The 26,108-nt window shown below is 36.3% G+C and overlaps 1 protein-coding gene and 1 long non-coding RNA gene across 15 annotated transcripts in view; one reads left to right on the top strand and one right to left on the bottom strand.

Annotated features, from left to right (window-relative positions):
* LOC134287952 (uncharacterized) overlaps window positions 1-26,108 on the bottom strand; it is a 746,963-nt gene that overhangs the window by 104,969 nt on the left and 615,886 nt on the right. The window lies entirely within an intron of this gene.
* Window positions 740-25,948, top strand: LOC134287946 (uncharacterized). 14 transcript variants are annotated; one of them, XM_062851256.1, is made up of 3 exons: window positions 740-2,330; window positions 2,488-2,528; window positions 24,749-25,948. In XM_062851256.1, the coding sequence occupies exon 3, from the start codon at window positions 25,135-25,137 to the stop codon at window positions 25,912-25,914; it is 780 nt and encodes a 259-aa protein (XP_062707240.1). In that variant the 5' UTR covers window positions 740-2,330; window positions 2,488-2,528; window positions 24,749-25,134; the 3' UTR covers window positions 25,915-25,948. The 14 variants fall into 14 exon arrangements, with proteins under 14 accessions (XP_062707240.1, XP_062707245.1, XP_062707247.1 ...); XM_062851261.1 differs by having other exon boundaries at window positions 24,804-25,948; XM_062851263.1 differs by having other exon boundaries at window positions 24,816-25,948.

Genomic DNA, 26,108 nt, shown 5'->3' on the forward strand with positions numbered 1-26,108 from the left:
GTACTCGGTTTACTCGAGGAAACTCCTGTGAACCGCACATCAACACACACCCCGTTGTTTACACTTTTCGTAAATTGGGACAAAATTGTCCTTGCTCCAATTGATATGTAGGATTTGGGACTATTTGGGAAGGAGGACCTATTTTGGGCACTTGCTGCTATAACTCAGTCACTTTCAAACCGATTGACTCGATTTTTTGAACATGGGTAGATTCTGTACGTATCTGATCCTGTCCAAAAACTGAAGTCAATCGGTTCAAATTTGACTGAGTTATAGCAAGAAGTGCCCAAAATTCTTTTGATGAATAGGACACAAAAGAGGAAGTACCTTCTAGATGTGTAGTAATGAACTGAATTTTTGTATGGTGAGAAGGTAAATTCTCCCTTTCTGCAATGAAATGGTGCAAACAGTGTGGGTATTATGATTCCTTGTCTGATTTGATGATATTTGAGCAAAACCATCACTACCATTATTTTGACAGATAATTTAACTTTTAATCATACAAAAAAATCAGCTCATTACTACAAATCTAGCTCATCACCGTACGTGCCCGAAGAATGAACTCGTCATCACTGAACGTTTCCCGAGAAATACCATTAATTATTCTATAAAGGAATTCTTATATGGACTTCCAAATCAATACTCAAAGAAGTTCTTAAGAAATTTCTGATAGAATTCTTCCTTAGTCAATTTGGAAATTCTAAAACAAACCTCTCCTAAAGTATTAGTAAAAATCGCTTTCAAACTTTTAGAGGAACGTAATAAAATACATAAAAAAAATTACTCAATACATATCTAGGGAAAAAATCACTGACGAAATTTTAAATAAAATCATTCCAGGTTGAATTCTTGCAAATTAAATCTGGAGGTCTTCGAATAAGGAATTCTTTAAAGGATGTCTTAACATTCGTTCGAATTCCCGCCGTCGGAATTCCTGGTTGAACCCCAAATAAAATACTGATGAAGTTCATGAAGAAAGAATTTCCAGGGAGCCTCTGAAGGAAATCCCTTCAGAATATCTGGAGCACTAATAAACCCCTGAAAGGATATCTGATATAATTCTTGAAGGAATTGCCGAAGTATTGCATGAAAAGTTTTTTCACATGGTATCCTAGATGAAATTTTGAGAAATTCACGGACACGACAATTGACCATTTTTGCATTCTTACCACGGTGTCTATTTACCTATCAAGGATTATTATTTATTTATTTTGGATGAAAAGTACCAACAAAGGGAAATATGTTTCTATTATCATAAAAACATGTTCTAGAACCTTCAATAGAACATTTTCCTCTTAGAATCAAATCACAGGGAAGGCCCTTTGCTTTCATTTGGTGGGTGACTTAGTGACACTGATTTCTTGGGTAATGTGTTTTACTACAGGCACCGTGTTTCATCATGCACAGCCAGCCATGAAGATATTCTATTTCCTAGCCTAGGGAAAACAATACGAAAGATCCTGACACGTTCCGAAACGTGAACTCATAAATGCAAATGGTAGGTAGTCTTGTAGAATAACTGGAAATTTACCCGGAGCTGCCACTAGACAACCAAAGCTTTTACCAGTGTTTTCCGACTATTTGTCGATGCTCAGTAGCAAGCTGTATCATCACTGAACAAGGAGCTTTCAGAACGACAACCGTGCGGTAATTCTGTACTAAATTCAACCGATTCGGAACCACCACAGAAGTGCAAAATTTCAAATCATGACGCCAAATCCAGCCGTGATTGTATGTGTGTCCATTCATCTGTGCGTTCGAATCCCGGCCTTATCCAACAAGAGAGCATTAGGGGCAAATCCAGAAGGGTCACATCGCATCGGGTGGTTTTCGACTCAATTGAAGTCGCGAACACCACTTCAACCTTAGCTAAGCGGCTGCTATTCACGATGTACGAATGCTCGCACCGCTGCTGCTGCTGCTGCTGACTCGGTTGGCGGTCTCGATTGATAGTGTTGTGTACACTTTCTGATCCGCACTCGAGAGTTTCGTTCCTGCTCGCTCTCTTCGGAGGCCTACCGTACTGGCCATTTGCTGATTAGAATAATTCCAATGATAACAGTTTCTTTCTGATCTACGACTGATTCAGATCATCCTCCCGCCACTACTGGTAGGGCTAATTTGAAGACCTAAGGAGTACAGGAACCGCGATCGGCCTGATAGTAGTTCTGCAAACGACGCGGGCGTCGGATCGTCGACGCTTCCAATTTGGTGTCCAATTCGGTGTTAGAACGACGGAAGCTATCGATCGCAGAATCGTGTGTATGATAAGAGCTCCGCAGTGATTCAGTGTGAGAAGCTTCCGAGGTGGTGTGTACAAACCCCCAACAGTTAGTGAAATCAAAGAATGAATAATTTGCACGAGCTATAGTGGATCTGGTTGCAAAGTGAGCTGTGACCGTATCTCCAGCAGTGGCCCTCGCATGGCATATTTCGTCGGTGGCTGACACTTTAACGTTCTATTAATCGGATTATCAATCAATTTAGGAAGATTATCCACGCAACTCCGAGTGATATATTCAAGCTACGTTAGTTGAACAGTGAACTTCTAGCTCTTATCAGACGTAGAGAGGTTTATGTAAATTAGGCGTTTTATATGGCGACAAAAATAGCGATATCCAGTTCTGCTACATACGGGAGCGACAATTGCAAATCAGCTACACCTAATTGCGTACTTGCGGCGATAGTTGACTGTTCTGACGGTGGTAATGCCAAGCACGGCGAACGTGGAATCTCGCGTATGCGGCGAATCAGCCGTGTAACGTCCTATTACTAATATGTTGTGTGTTGTGTTTCCAAATATACGAATAACCGTAGGGACGAAAGATGACGCTGATTTTTAATCGTCAACATTTCCTATCAACACCAAACTGGAGTCTAGCCCACCAGTGGCGTCGAAAAATCTAGAGAGTACTTTTCCGTAAACAATGACTCATTTGACTGTGAACACTATTATTTCAGGTAACGGTTCAGGTAGACCAAGGACTCATGTTAAGATTGTTCAGCTATCTGATTTCTTCACCACTTCTGTTTCTTCACAAATTGTCATAATGAAATCATTTATGATTCAGAGAGTAACTGAACTGACTGGACATGTTGCAGTATGTGAGTAAATTAGTCATTTTTGTTATGCCTTGCGCACAATAAGAAGCATTTTCAGTCTAATGGCTGGTTCATCTCGGAATATAGAAGCACATAGGAGATAGCGATAGACAAAATAATCGGGACAGGGAAATTTTCCACCTAAAAAAAGTTCAACTAGGTGTAACTTCTTGTAAAATGTATCGAAAATTATAAATTTTCATAGTTGATGCACATGGTCCAAATTTGGGCAAGATTGGGATATTCTACACGAAGTTAGTGAAGCTCTAGTAAAATCCACAATTATCTGATTGCCATGTTTAAACTGTTGTAGGGTAGCGCACCCAGAAATCGCCCACGCCCCAGTTTTCGCCCACCCACTGGATCTTTTTATTTCAAACACATTTAATCTGTTTTTGAAAGATCAATTTCAATGACAATCAATAGTTTTACATTATTCCTAATCGAAAACCTGAAATTGTAGCATTATATTCTGAAATTGATTCGTAAATCGTATGTGCAAACAAACCATGCTTGACCAAGCCCTCAGCATATGTTGAATCACTAGAAAGGTCATAAATGAAAATAGGCATAAATGTATAATTTCTCGATATATTTTCGCTTATAACGTTGAATACCAATTAAATTATGTTTTAAAAGCTTTTTTAAGCGGAAATATTGCGAAATTCCATTTAAATCAGATGGCGAAAACTGGTACTCGAATTAAGATGCTGATCCACAATTCGCCCTGGGCGAATCTTCATATACTGTACTTCTCATACCTGCTGAGCCAGTTTGCGGCCCTCTTCAGCAAATATTATCGAAGAGCTCCTATTTTAATAAAAGTAGTGAGAATGCCTAAAATTGCTTTATTTCTAGTTCAAAATTGTTTTTATATCTCGTAGCTATTTTGATAAGAGGGTGGACTGGACAAAAATCTAAGAAGGGAAGGGATTACATTGTTAAGCAATACCAACTTAGGCCAGGGCGCATGTGATTTTTACCTTCTTAATGATAAAGCCACGATCTTTTTTAAAAAGAATAATGAAATTGCAGGATGTATACACTCTGGCAGATTCAAGAAAATGTGTATTAAAATCTTTTGGATTAATTTACAAAATTTAAAATTTAGAAACAGGAGGGCAGGTTCTTAATTATACACCTCCCCGTTGAAGGAAGACAGAGCCCATACAGTCAAAGCGTTGAATAAACGCATTGATATTCAACAAGATCATGCTGACGATGACGGGTGCTGTATTTCTTGATGTCTTCCGAAGTAAAAAGATCCAAATCCCAAAGTATAAATTGAATCTTCTATTCAAATCTGATCACTTGATGCGCTGGTTAGCATGTTTTCAATATCATAACAATTTTTTTAGCAAAAACTTGATTCTCGGGCAAAATGTAACGCGTGGAATGTATCCAATATGGTAATCAGAAATATTTTCTTCTTCGAATCATACGTTATTCTTTTCAGTTTTTCCATTTAAGGGATTAGTAGGTGTTGAAATGGTAAATATTGATGTCAGAGATTTTTTCGTCTTTTCTGTTCTTTCGAGTTTTACTGATAGTGAAAACAGTGACATGATCATTCAAGCTCATCATTCCTTTTTCGACCAAACGACATTCGGCCAAACGGCAATCGGCCAAATGTCCCTTTCGATCAAATGACGATCGGTTAAATGGCATCCGGTTAAATTAATATGAAACCGGGCCACTGTCTGGTGTAAGAGGTAAGAAATGGAGATTACAACAACACAAATTTCAGATCACTACTTCTGATCTAGTACTCCATCGAATGCTCCCTGTTTTTGAAAAAAAAAGTCGCTTCACCGATTCATTTTGGTAATTGTTCAATGAAAGAAAAATTTCTGTAGCAAATAATGTCAAATATGATAAAAAAAATGGAAAATTGACAAAAATATGAGCATTTTTGTCATGTGGGTACCTTGCCGACTATTTATGATGTATTTTTTTTTAATTGGCAACACAATAGATGAATCATTTAATAATATTTCAGTTCTCCTGCACAGAAATGACATTATTTTAAGCATGAAAACATATAAAGTATGCTTAAATAATAAATTTTCAAAGTGGGCGAAAACGGTTTCTAATAGTGGGCGAAAAAAGGGTCAAGGGGGTCGAAATTAGGGACCTTGAGGTCGTTTTTAATTAAACCATTTAATTAAGATTACACGACATTATTTGTAATTTTTTGTCACGTAATATAAAGAATACATGCGTTTTTACATATTATCGGAAAATATGTAATTGACTTGTCCTAGAAGTATGATTTTTAAGCTGTGGAAGACAAATTCACTCATAAACTGGGCGATTTCTGGGTGCGCTACCCTATCTCCAGATTCAATGAGACCAATGAAATGAAATGTTGAACAATTTTAACCGTTATGTGTCCGACAAACTTTTTGCTTTTTTCTACACCATGCTTTTTAAATGGGCACTGGGTACCCGGTTACCCAGTCTGGCAGAGTTTACAATTTACAGAGTCAGGCACAATTTTAGAAGACTGTCTTCTGAGAAGATGTTCATTACATTCATACCTTGTTCGTAGTAGGCAATATAATTTGTGATTGGTTCACTAGATGGCGTAAACGCTTCCCAAACTGTGCGCCGCGGCGCCCTGATGCGCCGTGAATATTTCTCAGGTACGCCGTAGGCTCTTGAGCCAAAACATAAAGAACAAACTCTTAATATTGAAGGTGAAACTTATTATTTTGTTATTTTTGTTTCGTTTAATAAACTAGTGATGCCTTACAGCAGTGGTGCTCATTCTGCGGCCCGCAGGCCGCATGCGGCCCTCCAAGCCTTAAGATGCGGCCCGCGGTGTACTTTAAAACGAATCGAAATTTTTGAACGATTATTTAAAATAGCTCGTTAAATTTATTAAGAAATCAAATAAAAAGAAATTGCTAATCAATTTTCAAAGTGTTGAACACAAATTAAATGATAAATAAACAAAAAGAACAATCCGTTCTGGTGAGATTCGAAATCGCAGCTGCACAATATTTCGGCATTTCGGCTAAGTCACGAAGCCAGCTTATAGTTATTTATAAGTGGTTCGAATCAAATGAAAGTTTGTTAAAAATGTAATCTTGAATCATTTAAAAATTAGTTGCAGTTACAGTCAATGCAACGCTGAGCAAATATTTCACATTTCGCCTTTCCGAAGAACATCAAAACACAAAGCACGAAGTTTTTGACAAAATTCTCAACAAATCTCAACTTAATTGCCAATATTGTTTAATTTTCACTGTTTGTTTAAATTTCTATTATAAGACTCACACATTTTTCGAAACAAAACTTGCGAATTCAATTTGAATTGTCCAAGCAAAACTCCTGATCGAACCTAAAGAAAAAAAATCTCAGGCGCTATTCATAAGGCGTCTCCTGTGCCCTTTTAGAGAAACTTTTGGATACATTTTTGGAGAAACTCCAGGAAACATTATTGGAGCAAAATTTTAAGCAACTCTAAGCGAAATATATGGAAAAACTCAAATCAGCCTGGAGAAAATAAACCTGAACTCAATGAGAAAGTTGTGGCGATACTGCATGGAAATTTTAGGAGAATCTTCTAGAAAAATGTTCTGGTGCCACTCTATCTGAAATTTCTTAAATAACTTTAGAATAAATTCCACGAGCAACAAAAAGAGAATTTTCAGGAGTAACTACAAATAAGATTCCAGGACCAACTGCATCAAGACACAAAAGATGCTTAGAACGCCTGAGGAAAATTTGAACAATAAATTTGAAGCAACTTTAGAAGATAATGTTGAAGAAACTTCCGGAAACAATTGATAAAAATCTAATTTTTGAAGAAATTTAATGATGAAGTATATCATCAACTTTATAAGAGACTTATGGAAAGAATTTACTAAAATCTTCTAGAAACTCCTGGAAAATTTTCGGAAAAATCCGGAAGCTATTCTAGGAGAAATTCTTTGAAACGAGTTATGAGGAATTCCTAAAGTAACTTCAGCTCAGGGCAGTTCCAAAGGCAAATCTAAAAGGAGTTCTTTTAGGTGTTCCAAGAGAATTCTAAAAAAAAAAATAAAAGATACTTCAAGAAATTTCTCGAAAACCTTCTGGAGCAACTCCACAAGAAATTTCAGGAAAAAACAAATCATTTTGAAGCGATTCAACAGAAATTCTTGCAAAAGCTGCTTGAAAAGTTCTTGAAGTGGCTTCAAGGCAATTCTAGGGGCAACTTCTTAACCCGTTAACGCCCAAGGTATCTCACAATTTAAATCTTCAAATAAATTTGTTATCAAAGGTCAAGTTCCAATAAAATAAGCATGATTTGATGAAAAAAATGGAAGTCTATGGTGTAGTTCCAAAAAAATTCTTCTTTGTAGGTCCTCAATATCTGATAATTTTCTTGAGCTCTACTTCAGCACAACTTCTACGCTATCGTTATATGCTGATCCGTATAGATAAAATGCAGCTCTAAACAGGAGAGAGAGATGATAACCACTCAAAAAGAATAGAAAAAGGACTTATAAATTGTGGCAGAAATATAAGACACATTCTACCGTGACGTTACAACGTTTTGACGCATTCGTAGTCAGATTTTCCTCTATAACTCATGAAAACAAGCGTAAACCGCAAAATATTTTTTCATATTCGGATTCCTTGTAAAATATCTGATATATTTGACCTATTGAACATTTAGTTTTCATTAGAAAAACGTGTTCAAAATGCGTATTTGTAGCGTGACGTTACAACGCGCTAGAATCCGACCCTCTCAAACGCGCTATCCACATCTTAAAAAATCTGCTCGGATTTTCATGATACTCTGAATTTTTTTCCCACCATTGAAATTTATTGGTTTGTTCTTCAATTCAATGGAATAAAACATTTAAATTTAGGATTTGTTTTTGAATAATCGACTTTTACATTTCGTGACGTTACAACGCCCGTTCAGTTTCAAACAGGGTTTTGCTCGCGTTGTAACGTCACGAAAATGCACATCATGTTGGAATCAGAAGAATCAGCCAAATTTACCCGAATTTGTGAATATATCATTGCATTATTTTCACTGCTTCAAGGAGAACTTTATTCTATTGAAAATCCGTTTTGTGATAAATGGCTCGGAGGGCCAAGTTATTGCTATCAATAGTATTAATACTCCTTCATGAAAGTTAATGACACCGGCACCAATCTTTGGTTAAGTATCACCCATATTCTTCTAGTTTTGTTCCAAAGACTAGCGCGAGATCCATTATTTTGCACCGCCAGATATTTAAATTTTTCAGCATATAACTCATCACGCCGTCGAGATAAGGCACATTCTACCGTGACGTTACAATGTTTCTACGCATTCGTAGTCAGATTTTTCACTATAATTCATAAAAACGACTTTAAATCTCAAACTATTTTATCATATTCAGATTCCTTGTAAAATTTCCGATATGTTTGACCTGTTTAATATTTAGTTTTCATTAGAAAAACTTGTTTAAAATGCGTATTTGTAGCGCTAGAATTCGACCCTCTCTACCGCGCAACCAACATCTTGAAAAATTTGCTCGGATTTTTATTTTAAACTGAAAATTTCTCCCACCATTGAAATTTATTGGTTTGTTCTTCAATGCAGTGAAATAAAACATATACCTTTCGGATTCGTTTTTGGATAATCGACTTTTACATTTCGTGACGTTACAACGTCCGTTCAGTTTCAAACAGGGCTCTGCTCGCGCTGTAACGCCACGAAAATGCACATCTTTTTTGAATCAGAATAATCAGACAAAATTGCCCGAATTTGTAAATATATTATTATAACTTTATAATAATATAACTTTATTCTATTTAAAATCCGTTTTGTGATAAATGGCTCGGAGAGCCAAGTTATTGCTATCAGCAGTATGAAAACTCCTTCATGAAGGTTAATGGTACCCATATTCGGCCTAGTACCACCCATAATCATCTAATATTGTCTCAAAGACTAAACCGTTGATATTCATTACTTCGCACCGCCAGATATTGCAGATTTTGCAGCATAAAGCTAATCACGCCGTCGAATTAAACATTTTTTCAATAATTTCTGCAATGTCATTGATTCAATTAAAAACGCTTTAAGATGTGCGAGCAGTTATTGAACCAAAGACATACCTGAGGATCTGGATACCACTTAGGGGCATCAATTTCTGTGATTCCAGAGACAAATAGACCTAATTCTGACAAAAAAAAATCCATCCTGTATATGTCAGAGTCATAATTACTTAGTGAGTTAGTGTCTTTGGCAAAGTTGTTTGATAAGTCAAAAACTTACACCTAATTTACTATTGGATGTGAGATTCAGACACACTGGGCGACGCTTATTAAAAGTTTACAATAGTTTAGAATTTCTCAAAAAAATTTTGATTAGTTGAGAAACTATTTTTTGGCAAAATCTTTGGGCACTTTATAAGAAGTTACAACATGTTGAATATTTTTTGAATAAATATAAAGTGCATTATTTTTTTAAATTTTCAACTACCACTAGTCAGTTAGAAACTCGAACCAAACGGCTTTTAAACTGAAAATTCTTGACAAGATAAATAACTTTTCCAAAGACATCAACATTCTGAAAGTCTAAAGTTAAAGTAATTAGAGTCCTGAGATATATGAGTTTCAATTTCGTAGGTGTTACGTCTGTTTGTCGGTGATTCTTGCTATATCAAAAATAGATGTAACACTGACGTAATATCCATCCCATATATTTCAAGATCCTAACTATTTAGACAGTTGGTGTCCTCGACAAAAATGTTTGGCTGGTCAAAAACTTTCAATTGATGGGCCGTAAGATTTCAAATCCTTCCACTAGGAGGCGCTAAAGGGCATACACAATTTTAGTTTTACTTATCTCAGGATCGTGATTAATTGGAAAGATGGTTGCTTCATTAAAGTTGTTTGGTAGATCACTAGACTTTCAGTTTAATAACCGTATGGTATTAATTTCTGCCACACAATGGTGGTAGTTGCAAATTTTCAAAAACATGCCAATTTTATTAATTACCCAAAACACATTCAACAAGCCGTAACTTTTTAAAAAATATATCAAAAATTCTCAAATTTTGACTGATAGTTCCTCATCTTGTTAGGGGCTGTTCATAAACCACGTAGACCAAAATTTGGTCATCTCAGACCCCCCCCCCCTCCCCCCTCGTAGACTTTTGTCCATACAAAAATTTTGAAATTTGTATGGAGCGTAGACTTTGGTCAAACCCCCCCTCCCCCCAAAAAGTCTACGTGGTTTATGAACGGCCCCTTATCTGTAATTTCTACAATTTTGGACTTGGTTGGTTAGCTCTACACAAAGATGGGGCGCTTTAAGCAGAATCATATTTTTCTATTAACTCTTATATCTAAGGAATAAGTGAATCAAATCAAATTAAATTTTGAATGTTAAGAATTACACTAGTTTACAGCATTTTTGAACTTGGTAACCTGATGATCGTTTGATCGTTTTTGGTGTAGAATCATGCCCTGCGTTCGAAAACGCGAAGGAAAAAAATTACAGTAGAGCGGAAATTTTTTTGACTTTCCGTACAAGGTAGTTGATTTGAAATCGATTTTTGTTCTATTTTTAAGCAAAGTCGCTCACTTCACACATATCATTCTCCGTAATCAATACTCCGATTGAGCTGAATTTTTTACTGTAACTCGCTTACATCTTCTTCTTCTTGGCGTAACGTCCTCACTGGGACAAAGCCTACTTCTCAGCTTAGTGTTCTATGAGCACTTCCACAGTTTTTAACTGAGAGCTTCCTCTGCCAATGACCATTTTGCATGTGTATATCGTGTGGCAGGCACGAATCTACCCCTATGCCCAAGGAAGTCAAGGAAATTTCCTTTACGAAAAGATCCTGGACCGACCGGGAATCGAACCCGTCACTCTCAGCATGGTCATGCTGAATACCCGTGCGTTTACCGCCTCGGCTATATGGGCCCCTAACTCGCTTACATATGATATTTCAAATAAACGTTGAGAAAGAATTTTTAAATTGTTTTTATCTAATTGAAAAAATACATTTCTTCATATATTTTTGGAAATTTTGCTAAAATTTAATGAGATCATCCCCAACACTCGCCAATATCTTGAATTTCATCAATCTAACGCAAAACCAGCGTTCAGATGATCGAATGGTATTACATTCAGTTTTTTATTTATGAAAAAAAAATATAATTGGTTAAACAAAACGCAAGATATTTGAATTTAATTGAATTTCATATTTTAAAAAGTTGTTAAACTCGATATTGAGCTAAAACTTAAAAACTGTTCAACTTTAACTTTTTTGAAGCTTGGTTTCGAAATCAGCGCTAAATTATGCTTCAAAAAATTTTGGTCGTTGATTGAAGTTCACGACTTTCGTTTTATTTTGTAAACTAGTGTTATATATTGATCTGTGATTACTATTTGATTTGAATACAATATGTCTGAAGTGAAAAAAGCTCCAGCTTGTAGAATACTGTTCAAGAAATTCGAATCCGTTGCCTGCTTTTGCAAAATTGAAACTAACGTCTTCTAGTGGCAAAATCTCGCATCTATTGGTAAATCAACTGCAAGTCCTTTACTTACCAAACAACTTTGCCGAAGAAATCGTATTTGTATGTAAAAGGGATCCTGAGATGTATGAAATTTAATTTTTTTTTTTTTTTTTTTATCTTTATTTAAGAGGTTTTCAGCTTGAGAGCTGGTTCGCCTCCTGGTTTAAAATTTTTAAGTTCTCAAGCGCGGGTGAAACTTTAAATCTAACTATCCATCAACTGTAAGTCTTTGACCAATTTAATAACTTTGTAATTTCGTCAGTGTTTCGTCTGTTGGCCACTCATATCACAGAAATTTTCGGTTTGAGTGGTTTGATTACGATTAAAAATTTTTACAATATCACAGTACAATTACATCGTAGATTTTGGCCAAACACCATCTCCCCCGTCCTTCAAAAGTTTACGTAGTTTATGAACGGGCAATGGTACGCAATTTATAAACGATATCTTGAAAAAGAGCTCATACACAACGAGAACGAAACTGCTTTGAATATAGAACTACGTTTGTCCAATTGAGAAGCCGTCGAAGCCAGAAAGATTTGGTCTTTTCCACAGAACTTTTTTTCGTGACGTTACAACGCAAACTTCAACCAGGTGAAACTCAGGCTTCCGTGAACCGATTTTCTTTTTTTTAGTCTCATTTGAAAGATCTTTTCGAGTACAAAGACCATACAAAATTTCATATTTGTAACGTTTTCCGTATTTGAATAAAATTTAAAAAGGTTGATTTTTCGTGACGTTACAACGCAATAAAAACCCATACTATGATCAGCCATATTTCAGAGTTGTAAAGTCTTCCGATTAAAAATCTTTTTATGGTAAAAAATCTACATACATTTATCTACAAATGATGGAGGACTTTTGAAAAATCAGTGTGTTGGTGTTTAAAATACGATAGTTTGGATGAAAAGTGTGTCTAAAAAACTTAAAATCACGATTTTAATGTTAATCTTAATCGTCGTTCAATTTATATTTATTGTCACACTAACATCATGTCGAATACATTTTTGGGTGACAAAAGTAATGTAGAATGTGATAAAAATGGCAAATATGGCATAACTCAACTTTGAAAAATTGGTATTGATGATTCGGGGCCCGTAGAATGTGTCATAACCCGATAAACGCCTAAAAGTATGCAATGCATGATTCTTGTAATTTCATGTAGTTTCGACAGCAGTGTTCAACTTTTCTCATTTTTTTTTAACAAATCAAATAAAGAGAACTCACTATGTGTGGCATAAGCAAACGTTAAAATACTTTAGAAGTTAGATTTTACACAGATAATTATTTCTAATAAAGTAATTGAGTTTTTCCTTCAGCACCCCACAAACTCTCTTTACGTACTCACCATACGTAAACTTTTCAGAAGTTTTTTTTTATATTTAAAAAAGAAAATCGTGTTAAGTAATGCTCCATTAAATTTGTCTCCTTTGACAGATACGTACTCCGATCTCAACTATATGGTCGTCTTCGGTGTCTCGTATTTACAGGTATTCTACTAACACGCCCAGGTTCATCATCATTCCATGTTTTGATATAAAATTTCAACCAGATATACTCTACACGGCTTCTCCACTTATGTTTGTACTACACCATGATTGTTTATTCGTGAACAATATGTGAATTTTATGGTGTTATTCTGGGCACTAATAAAGTTATATCGAAAAGATAATGTGAAATCCCCAAATGAATCCCGGGAGGATATACAGAAGGAATTCTAAGAGTCATATCTGGTAGAGTTCTGAGGGAATCTCAACTGAAAGCTTGGTAGGAATCTCTGAAATAATCACAGAAAAAATCCCGGGTGGAATTGCTGAAAAAATCCCGAGCAAGGATCCCGGGAGTATTGTGTTGTTCTTCGTAGAGAAGAACATTAATCAAGACAATTTGATGATCGACATTGAATCACAATAACCACACAACAATTGGTGAGATCTTTCCAATATTATTTATTTATAAATAATTCTACTTCAGTATATATTTGCTATATAACTGCGTATAAGTTGAATATTTACTATTTTCAACATCCTTCCATCTATTGGAAGCTGCTTCAGTTCTGGGCTCTTTCTAAGTTGATGAAGGGATTTATAAATGCTTGCAAGGACTTGGCCAGGTGTGTGGAGCTGAGTGAATCTATGACATTGTAGATAGTAGCGACATCAGCAATGTCAATGGATACATTCAACTTTGCAACTCCATCCAAGATTTGTGCACGTATTCATGCTATGCTATGCTAAATCCCGAGCGAGGATCCCGGCTCATAGAAAGAATTCCATTAGGATTCTCTGAATATGTTTCGACAGAACATTTTGAAAGTATACTAAAATGAATCTGTGAAGTAATTCCTGAAGAAATCCGCGAAAAAATGCTGGGTAAAATTTCTGAAAGAATCCTTTCAGGATTTTCTAAAGCAATTCTGGCAGAAATCCCTAAAGTTATTCTTGAAGGAATCCCGTAAAGAATACCTGATGTATTCCTTAGAGAGATCATGACAGGAATACCGGCCAGAAGCTGAGCATACATTCCTGCAAGAACCATAGAAGATGTCACTATGATCTAGGGTTGCCTGAAAACAATCTCGGAAGAAACATGTATTTTTTCATTTTTTTTTTCGGGAGGGATCCCTTATGGAATAACAGCAGGAATCATAGAATGAATCTTTGAAGGAATTCCAGCTCAAATCCCTGAAAGAATGCAGAAAAGAATATAACAGAATCCTTTCAGGATTTTCCAAAACTCCAGAACTCCGGAGCAATCCATACAGCAATCTCGGAAGCAATATCTGAAGGAATCTCGGGAATAAACCTGAGAAGATTCTCGAAAGGAATGCCTGAAGAAATCCTGGAAAGAATTCCTGAAGGTATCTCAAAAAACCTCAGCTCATCTAATCTCATCTCAATTCATCACCCTATTCTCTAGCCTCTACCTAACTGTCTTCTTTGCCCTCTATTCCAACCCTCTATCCTACGCTCTATCATAACCTTCAACCCTACCATCTGCCCTACCCTCTAAACTATCCTCTACTATAACCACTGCTATATCCTTTACCGTACCCTCTAGTTTATATTGTGCTTAATCGTACCGTCTACCGTACTCTCTACCCTAACATTTTTCCTACCCTCAAACCTACTCTCTATTCTACCCTTCTTCCTACCGTCTACCCTATCCTCTACCCTAAGCTTCTACTCCACTCCCTCTACTCTATCATTTACCCAAACCCTTTACCCGACCGTCTGCTCCACCTTTTATCCTACCCGCTACCCTACCATCTACCCTTTAGATACGCATATTGCATGGTATTATAGCTCAAACTACCATTCCGTGGCCACTAAATTGGGTATGGTCCGCCAACTTGGGTTTCAAAATGGCGTCAGATATTCATTTTTGAGTTCTACTCATGAAGCCCGATCGATAGATACCCATATTGCATGGTATCATAGCTCAAACTACCATTCCATGGCCGCCATCTTTGATTTCGAAATAGGGTCAAATATCGATTTTGACTTCTACTCATGAAGCCCGATCGATCGATACCCATATTGCATGGTATTATAGATCAAACTATCATTCCGTGGCCGCCATCTTGGATATGGTCCGCCATCTTGGATTTCAAAATGGCGTTAAATATTGATTTTTTACTTCTACTCATCATGCCCGATCGATCGATACCCATATTGCATGGTATCATAGCTCAAACTACCATTCCATGGGCGCCATCTTGGATATAGTCCGCCATCTTGGTTTTCGAAATAGGGTCAAACTCAAATGTCGATTTTTGACTTCTGCTCATGAAGCCCGATCGATCGATACCCATATTGCATGGTATTATAGATTAAACTACCATTCCGTAGCCGCCATCTTGGATATGGTCCGCCATCTTGGATTTCAAAATGGCGTTAAATATTGATTTTTTACTTCTACTCATCATGCCCGATCGATCGATACCCATATTGCATGGTATCATAGCTCAAACTACCATTACGTGGCCGCCATCTTGGATATGGTCCGCCATCTTGGATTTCAAAATGGCGTAAAATAACGATTTTTGACTTCTACTCATCAAGCCCGATCGATAGATACCCATATTGCATGGTATTATAGATCAAACTGCCATTTCATGGCCGCCATCTTGGATATGGTCCGCCATCTATGATTTCAAAATGGCGTCGGGTATTCATTTTTAAGTTCTACTTGTGAAGCCCGATCGATAGATACCCATATTGCATAGTATCCGAAGCAGCATTGTCGTTAAAAAGCATATATTCTGGAGTTTTGACGGCCATCTTGGAACCTAAGCCGCCATCTTGAATTTAAATATCCTTGCTACCACCTCCACATCCTAAGGAATGTGTGATTAAAAACTCTGCCGAAGACATGAACTGTAAATTATTAACCATTGTCAAGATTTCAGGGAAATAACTTTTTATTTCGCATTGGAAATGATGATCACTGATCGTGACAATATGCATTCTTTGCAGCATCGTTTACGCCACCTAGTGAACCAGTCGCATACTATATTGTCCACTATGAGCAAGGTATGGGTGTGGAGAACATCTTCTCTGAAGAAAGTATTCAAAAATTTTGCATAATTCTGGAGATATTCACATCCAAAGGACTGTCCTATTTATAGGACGCTGGGCGTTCGAGGCATCTGTCCTATAAATAGGACGCTGGGCGGATATGGGTTAATTGGTCGGCGTTCAGTCAGAGTGGACTACGCGATTTTTCGGGCATGTAAAGATAACCTCAGGAATTCGTTAACCCAAAACTTTTCGACGTTATTTTGATGCAGATGTGTCACTACATAAAAGAATAATAGTATTTCAGAAAATAATGCCAGAGATTTGAAATTTCAAGTGCTTGCAGGACATTTTCTCGAAATCATTGAAAAACAGATGGTCCGGTCTGACTTAACGCCGACCAATTGTTTGATTGAATTTCAATTTGAAGCTCAAACGTTTTTCTCAACCAAACTTATGAATCTAAATTGAACTCCACGAAGGGCAACAGATTATAAAGTTTGACCCTTACACAAGTTCTGAACAGCTCACATTTTTAATAAATATGCTTTGGAATTGTTCTTTTTGTTGTCTTCGTGCATCGATGTTTTATGCGGCCCGCAGGTCGATCCCGAATTGCAAATTTGGCCCGCGGTATCCTCCAGCCTGAGCACCACTGCCTTACAGTCTTTTTTGTATTCTATACCAAAGTCTTGCTCTTTTTTTTAAGAAATGTATAATTCGATTAACTAAAGGGGTTTTCCCTCCATCAAATTTTCGATTTAAAAGTAAGTATTGTTTGCCTTTATTGTTGGGATTTTCAGCGCTAGGCTAGTTTATCTTCTAATCTTAAAAAAAATCTGCACAAAATTACACTAGTTTACAGTATTTTTGAACTCAGTAAGCTGATGATCATTTTTGGTGTAGAATCATGCCCTTAGTTCGAAAACACGAAAGAAAAAAATTACAGTAGAGCGGAAATTTTTTCGACTTTCCATACAAGGTTGATGATTTGAAATCGATTTTTGTTCTATTTTTAAGCAAAGTCGCTCACTTGAAACATTTCGTTCTCCGTAATCAATGCTCCGATTGAGCTGAAATTTTTACTGTAACTCGCCTACATATGATATGACAAATAAACGTCGAGAAATAATTTTTAAGTTGGTTTTTTCTTATTGAAAAAAATACATTTCTTCAAAAAATTTTGGAAATTTTTCTAAAATTTAAGAAGATTGTCCCTAAAACTCGCCAATATCTTGAATTTCATCAATCTGACGCAAAACCTGTATTCGGATGATCAAATGGTATTGGATTCAACTTTCAATTTATGGAAAAAGATTTGAAATTGGTTGAACAAAACGCAATATATTTGAATTTTAGTAAATTACATATTTTGAAAAGTTGCAAAACTCGATATTAAGCTAAAACTCAAAAACTGTTCTACTTAAAATTTTTGAAGGTCGGTTCCGAAATCAACACTAAATTGTGCTTCAAAAATTTTGGTCGTTGACAGAAGTTCACGACTTTCGTTTTATTTTGTAAACTTGTGTTATACGTCGATTTCGAGCATGATTCTGAAAATCCTCTTTGAAGAATTGTGTCCCATTTGCACGAATTAAACAATGGTGGCTTGAGTTGATGGCCAAAACTCCAGAATGTGTACTTTGTAACGGCAATGCTTCTTCGGATACTATGCAAAATGGGCATCTATCGATCGGGCTTGATCAGTCAAAAATCGATATTTTTTACGCAATTATGAAATCTAAAATGCAGGAGCATAATCCAAAATGGCGGCACGGAATGGTGGTTTGAACTATGATACCATGCAATATGGCAGAGGTTCCCAAACTTTTTGCTATCGCGGCAAAAAAAGAAATTTTCAAAAATGTCGCGGCGCACCAATATTTTTATTCAACAAATCATCATTGTTACTAAATTTCCGGTTTAAAAATAGCAAATCGATATTGTGAAAAACTTTCTGTGGCGAATTAAAATCATTTTTTTCCAAGACCCAAATAAGTGATCGGAATTGTTTTTAACCCGGAAAATTAATTTTGAAGGGATATGGTCTTCGAATGAGTTGTAGGAAATGCCTTTTAACATATTGTTCTATCTATTCAAATCTTCAAAATCAGTTTACTTTATAAAATACCTGTTTCTTCTCAAGCCGGCAACATTGTAGCTTAATTTTTTTTTCGAGATATAAGAAAAACTCGAATAAGAGAAGCCTGTTTCACATCTTGCGAATTCCAAAACCTTCTTCATATTTCAAAATTCATATTTACTCATTCGTGAAACCTTCACAAATTTGTTAAAAATTTAATAGTTACGTATAAAACTCCATATTTTTCGACAATTTTGCCAAATTGCTGCAAAACTTGAAGTCATCAAACTCAATCGAAAGGGTTCACAGAATTAGGAAAAAAGTTTTGAACTTTAGGGGCAGTTGCAACCCTACACGTTCAAGAAACTGAATAAGTTGTTTAAGCTTCTATTTAGATAGTATTTTTTATGCTCCGTAGTGCTGCCAACTTTAGCAAGTTTAGGATCTTAAAAAAATAAATAAATCATTTCAGGACGAATGGTTCATTTCGCGGAAGTGTTTTAAAAAATTTGAGAAAAATATCATGAATACCAGGAGACCGTGATTATTCTTCGGAGAACTAGTTTTAGAAAACAAGTAGAAAACTAAGCTGGTGCAAAACAGGCAAGCTTAAATACAATTTCAGAATCCTGACTTAAATTCTCGGAATACCATAAAATACAATGAAGAATTTTCAAACACAAACTAATAATGTCAATCGTACATTCATGGATTAAAAAACGTTATGACATTAGTTTTACTTTGCAAAAATAATATTATGTAAAAAGCCACGGTTTAAATCATCAGAATTTATTCTTTTTTTTTCATCTCAGGAACCTGCGGCGCACCTGAGAAAGATTCACGGCGCTGCGGCGCACAGTTTGGGAAGTACTGGTATAGAGGGTTAGGGTAGACGATAGGCTGAAGGATAGTGTAGAGAGTAGGGTGAAAGGTAGTATAGAAGTTTAAGGTAGAGAGTATGGCAGAGAGTAGGGTTAGGATGGAAGGTTGGGATAGAGAGTAAGGAAGGAGATAAGGTAGAGAGTAGAAAGTAAGTAAAAGAATTAAATAAGATTAGATGAGATTAGTTTTTTTCGAGAAAAATTCAGGAATTCTTTTCGGAATTTCTTCATGCATTCCCTTGGACATTCTTGTCGAGAACCTTCCCCGGATTCTTCCAGATGTTTCTGTAGGGATTGCTCCTGAGATCTCTTCAGGGATTGGTTCAAAAATCCTCAAAGAATTGTTTTGGGAATTCTGTTCGGCATTCTTGCTCTGATTCCTTAAAGGAATCCTCCCGAAAAGTAATATGATTTCTGCTGAGATTTCTTCAGTCAATCTTAGATATTTCAGGTATTCGTGTCGGAAATTCTGATAGGATTCCTTAAAAAAAAAAAAATACCGAGTTTTTTTGAGGATTTCTTCAAAAATTTCTTCCTGGATTTCATCTATGATTATTTCAAAGATTCCGGCCGGTATTCCTGCCATGATTTTTTCATGGCAATTCCATCAGCTATTCTCTACGGTAATAACTTCAGGAATTTCAGCCGGAATTGCTTTAGAAAATCTTGAAAGGCATTCCTTCAAAGATTTCTGCAAATATATTTTCAGAGAATTCAATGGGAGTTCTTTTGAGCATACATTCCGGGATTCCCACTGGCTTGCAAGATTCTTTCTGGGATTTTTTCAAGGATTTCTTTCCGGAGTTTCCTCTGTGATTCTTTCAGGGAATCCTGCCAAGCTTCCAGTCACGAATCCCCTCAGGATTCCTCTAGATATTACTCCCAGAACTTCTGTAGGGAATCCTCCTGGAATTCCTTCAGGGATTTCTACCGGAATTGATTTAAAAAAGACACGGACACGTTCAATGCTTCCAGTGAGCTTTTCGCTCTTTGAAGGAAGCACGACACTAGACAACGGATTAGCATGCAACGCCCAGTGGCACAGCCGAAAACTTTTCCTGACAGCTGCGGCGGGAATCGAACCCGCGCTCCTCAGCACGATGCGACTAAGAGCTTGGTAACCCTAGCCGCACGACCACGGAGCCGCAAAAAATCTTTTGTATATACAAGTTTAAAAGTTTATGTGAAGCATAACACATTTGTCGATCCATTCCCTCCTTCAACAACGTTACGTAATAAAATATTCTCTGAGTTATATCGACAGAGGAAGAAAGCGTATTAGAACAGTGCGTGAGTTAGAGCAAATGAGAGTGCAAGCGAAAGATAAAAAGAAAAAATGGGGAGTAATAGGCTTTTTGATACACAAAGATATCTGTAGTAAACCATGATGTCATCTGATAGTTGTTTTCTTATTATTCTTGAGTAGTTTTCCTCCCTTACACTCATCATAGATGCATTTTATCTAAATTGATTAGAAGACAACGAGAGTATAAAAGTTGTGCTAAAGTCGAGCTTCAAAAAATTATCAGATGTTGAGGACCCAAATTGAAGATTTTTTTATCTACACCATAGGTTTCCAATTTTATCGTGAAATCATGTTTGTTTCATTGAAACTTGACCGTTGATCACAATTTTCTATGAAGCTTAAAATTGTGAGACACCTTGGGCGTTAAGGGGTTATTCGTAGGCTATTCTTTCTAGTTTACCTTTCAGAGATTACTTAATCGCTGAAACTGCCATTATTTGTCAGTGATGTATCCTTCTTTGAAACATAGGCTAATCTGTCGAGTTGATGTTGAAAACAATGGCATTATCACCTATATTCATATTTTATTTTCTGCCAAACGGCATTCAGCCAAACGGCGTTCGACCAAAAGATCCTTTCGGCCAGATGGCTTTCGGTCAAACAGCATTCTGTCAAATGGCATTCGGCCAAATGACCACACACTTATAAAAAATGACGGATTGCGGTAAAATTTTACCGTAATCTCAACAGCTGAACGTACGGTAAAAAGTTCGGCGATTTTCCAAACCACCGAACGTACTGCGAATCTCAGGAAAATGCATCTGTCAAAATTACCGGAACGTTCGGTACTTTTTACAAATTTACCGTAAAAATCGCAGAACGTTCGGTATGTTTGTTTACAAATGAATTCTCAATATCACTGAACGTACGGTAAATTTTACAAATTTACGGCGATTTTATGCGAGCGAAAAAAACAATATTTTCATAAAAAACGTCGATGATGGGATTGAATACATAACCTTCTGATCAGGAACAACACTTGCTGCCACTGTACAAGAGAGTCTTGCTTGGAGATGATGCGTAAATTCTAATAGAACTGATGCTCGAAGCTGCGGGGTGGCTGTCAAACGCATTTTACAGTAGTACGGTAATATAGTCCCATCACCGATCTGTTCGGTAAAATATTCACAGGTCTCCTGTAAATTTGTCTGATTTCACCGGTTCTTCGGTGATTTCTTAGATTTCACCGATTTTCTCCTGCAATTTCATCGATTTCGCCGTAATACTGTAGTTTGCTTGTTTACAGACCAGTTTCGGTGATTTTTTTCACCGAATACTGTAATTTATTCTAAGTGTGCAGTAATCATTTCAAATCAATGATTTTTGGAAAACGCTTGATGTCACGCTTTTTCTAACATAATCAAAATTAGGCCTCTTCAAATTTTCGTGTTAACATCCAAGAAGGTGATTTTAGTTCACTTCAACTACCTTTTACTGACTTGTATATAAATATGTTTTGGCGGCAGTAACAAAACGGCCGTCAATGAAATGGTAAAAAAAATTAACTAATTTTAAAAAATAGAGCAATTTTCCTATTTTTTTAATAAAATATATTAAATCAGTATAATATATTTATAAACCCACACAAAAGAAAATCAAAATTTGTGTCAGCCTTATTTGAGTCATAGTCATGAATTTCAAAAACGTCATTGGGATCGGTTAACCCTCTAATACCCAACCCCGCACTTTAGATGGGGTATAGCTTAAGCATTTTCGTATTTTTTCTTGTCTGGGCAATCAAAACTTTTATATTTTTAGTTGATAATTAGGACTTTTTTCTATATTTAAAAATGGTTTTTTGTGTCTTCAAAACGTATTGAAATTTTTTAAATCATTGAAAAATTGATATTTTGGTCACCTTTCAGATGTCATTGTTTCTTTTGTATTTAATCGCAACAATTAACATATTTTAAGTAAAAAGAAAATCGTGTTAAGTACTGTTCCTTTGAATTCCACATTTGCTTTCTTTGACAGATACGTATTTTGACCTCAACTGTAAGGTCGTCTTCAGTGCCTTGTACTGAGTCGAGTCAAGTACAAGACACTCAAGACGACCTTACAGTTGAGGTCGAAATACGTATCTGTCAAAGGATGCAAATTCTTAGTGGAATTCAAAGGAACAGTACTTAACACGATTTTCTTTATACTTACAAATATTCCCCTAACAAGCCCAGGTTCATCATCAACATATTTTAATTTTTCCTCAATCATTCTATCATAGTAAAGGAGTATGGGGGAGTTGAATGAAATTATTTTATTAAAACTACACGGAAAATATTTTTTTTCATGAAAAAAAATTTAAAAAAAATAGTTTAACAATAATCATAAAATCTCGAAATGTTTTCGTCTTAAAAATCGATATGCCAAATAGGCTTCCAGAAAAAAACATAAAAGTGTATAGATGTTCCAAAATAAAAAATTTAAAAAAATTCACAAAATCGAAAACTAGAAAGATTCATTTTTCAAAACAAGTTTAAACCTATTTTAGATGACGAACAATGATATTTAGAACAAAATTTTAAAAAATTGTGGGTATTAGAGTGTTAATTAAATCCGGAAATATAACAGACCACTAGTCTTGGTCTACTTACTGTAAAAAAAAAATGAGATTTTTTATGCAATTTACGAAGAGTTTAAACTTTTTTACAAGACAGACATGGTTACTTTTTTGTATGTAGCGTAAGAACGATGCAAATATTACATTTCTTTTATGTCCAAGACTTGAAATCAGAAACGATTGGATGGGGATAAATAATTAAAAGGAACAAAATAAAAACGAAAACAACTATTGAAAAATAAAAAATATGATCAACTATTGAAAAATGACAATAGAAAGCAAGTTTTGTTATTGAAAATGGAATCATGCCAACTTTTTTCGCCTTTCCGATGTGTTGGAAATTTTGAAGGGGTGACATAAAATAAATCGAATATTTACATTGGAAATATGTCTTTTAAATGTGTGATCCATTCCAGTTGTGGATTAACCTTTGGAATTGTGAAGATTCTTCACTTTTCCGTTTCCATTTGAACGAATGAGTATTGGCGAAATTTGCTTGAACAGCATATTTACAAATCCCAGCCGTAAGCAGATAAACTTTAGAAAATATCCAATGCGATGTACAAAATGCTTTAATGTATGCATTAAAAAAACGAAACTTTTTTCGAAATGAACTGGAAAAATGTCTAAGCAAAATATAAACATTTGGTTATTTTTGTTCACAAATAGCATCTATTGTTTACTCTAGAAAAATTGGTGTAGGTCTTTTAAATTATCCGAACTTTTATCGTTTCATTTTATTTGTATCTAAAAGAGAACACATATTCAATTTTTTTTAATATGATGCACCCTGTACATTTAGGGGATAGACAAATTTTAGCTTTAATTGACACCAATGTTTCAAAAGGGCATAACTGCTTTTGGAAACAACATACTCTTCCGAACCTGTGTAGTGTGGATTATATTTCAATCCTTCGTCGGAGCAATAGTGCTATTTGAATACGTGGAAAGGATTGAATATGATATACAGCTTCGGAAAAAGTGTTGTTTTCAAAAACATTTACGCCCTTTTTGAATGTTGGTGCCCAAGTTCATATTGCAATAATTTTGCAAAATTCAAACGATTCCAATTATTCAGGATGCTGTTTAGTAAATACCCCATTGTTTTCTCCGGCGCCATCTAACCATTTTTTTGACATTTTTGAACATTTCATTGAAAGTTTGTTATAACCAAGTTCTTCATTTCTTGTTTTACATTTACTCTAAATGACAAATCACTTCTTGTACAAACACTGCTACTGAATGGCATGACCTTTGTTCTATATCGAACAGTAACACATTTGTTTTGAAGATTAAATTAACATTTGCATACTTGAAACACACCCCATATTATCTGACCCCCGAGCTTATCAATTCAAACATGGAAAATTCCCCTCAACGTGTATTGATTGGGAAATTCAAATATAGCTGGGGCATGTCTATATTTGTACAGAAAAAAAATTGCAGTGATGTGCTCCGCTTTATCTACGCGTGATCACCGGAGGACCACGCGATTTCGGCTGGCACGCTTGTGGCTTTTGTTTATAATTTTCATCTTATCATCTCGAAACTCGCAGTTTCATTTTCGCCAATTCCATCAATCAAGAGCAATCTCTCTCTGAAGATGATTGGGTCGGGGTACCGTTCGAAACACCCTCAGAACGGTCCACACGCCAATATGCTGTATTGTAATCGGCGAAGAATCTTATCTTGTAAACAGTTTGCATTGCACAGTCGTTCGCATAATTTAGTCGCCATATAAAACCATACGTCTGACGATAGATATATTTCATTTAGAGAAAAATTGTCACTTCGTTCTGATATTTGAAACGAAGCTGTTGCTACACGGCAGTTTATATCGCAGAACACCGACAAGGGAGTTAGTGTGATAAATCTCGCCGCATTATCTGCGCGCCTTGCGTCGAATTACAGTGATAACAGTGAATAGTGTAATCTAGTGCGTGAATAAGGAAATGAATCGAATCAAGCAACTGAACCGAGAACGGTACCAGGCGTGACAAACAAGAACGAAATCTACAGGATTCACCCCCCACAACGCAACGTGTTGACGTAGTTTTATTCCCATACAAAGTCTCAAATTGTCCAGTGTGATTGTACCCATGCAACTGCACAGAATTAGTTTTATATGAAGAAACCCTCCAAACGGCACAAGTTCAAACATTATGCGAGGCAGCATAGTTGGAATAGAGGATGGCCTCAGCAATCCCAAGCCCGGAAACTGGCACGGGTTACTACTAGAGCTGCTGGACAACCTGTACGCGTCGTTCGTCATAGGACCCCTCGTGGTTGGCTACTGGCGGGGTACATGGAATCTAGCCGGCGAATACATTTACCCACAAGATCTTCCAACTAGTTTAATAGTGTCGTTATCGGTCGGCGTAATAGGACACCTCATATTCAACATATTCCAAGCAACGCTCCGGCGGCATCTCAACGCCGACAAGCATCGGTTACTGTTCTTCTTCGGATCGAGACTATATACGGAAATCTACGGTACGATATGCGTCAACACTTGGCGAGGCGGGTGGGAGATGATCAATCTCTATGGCACACACGACGTGCTCTACGTTGTGCTGATAACGTTGGGATGCGCACTCCTGCTGGCGATGCTGAAAGGTCTCCGCAACGTCACCGCGTCACCGTTCGTTGTCGTCAACGATTCCCGCCGAGAATACTTCGACATTCCGACCTATTTCAAACTGACGGTAAGTAAGTGGGGCACAAAATTGGATCAACGCTGTAATTTATTAGCGTCAATTTCTATTCGCAATCGTAGTTGGTTTGTTCTGCAGAATAAAACGTTCGTTATGCTTAGGACCAACAAAAATCGTTTTGTAGAGACAATCGTTCGATCTTTCGATTCATCTAAGAAAGGAAGTGGCAAAGATATAAAAAATCAGATTTTGGATTTAGAACTACCATCAAGACACAATTCACCGTGAATTTAAAGTGAATTCCTAACTTTGAAAATCGTACATCTGTCTAATCATTCCCATCGTTCAGTGGTCAAATTTTAAAATAAATTAATTTACCGACAGCCCACCTGTGGCGCTTGCAACGTTTTCGATCAAGTTTGACCTTAGCATAGACGTGTGCACTAGTATGGGACACGCTTGTATGGAAAAATAAATCCTCG

The sequence above is a fragment of the Aedes albopictus genome, chromosome 2, assembly GCF_035046485.1.
Source record: "Aedes albopictus strain Foshan chromosome 2, AalbF5, whole genome shotgun sequence".
In the NCBI taxonomy this organism is placed as follows: domain Eukaryota; kingdom Metazoa; phylum Arthropoda; class Insecta; order Diptera; family Culicidae; genus Aedes; species Aedes albopictus.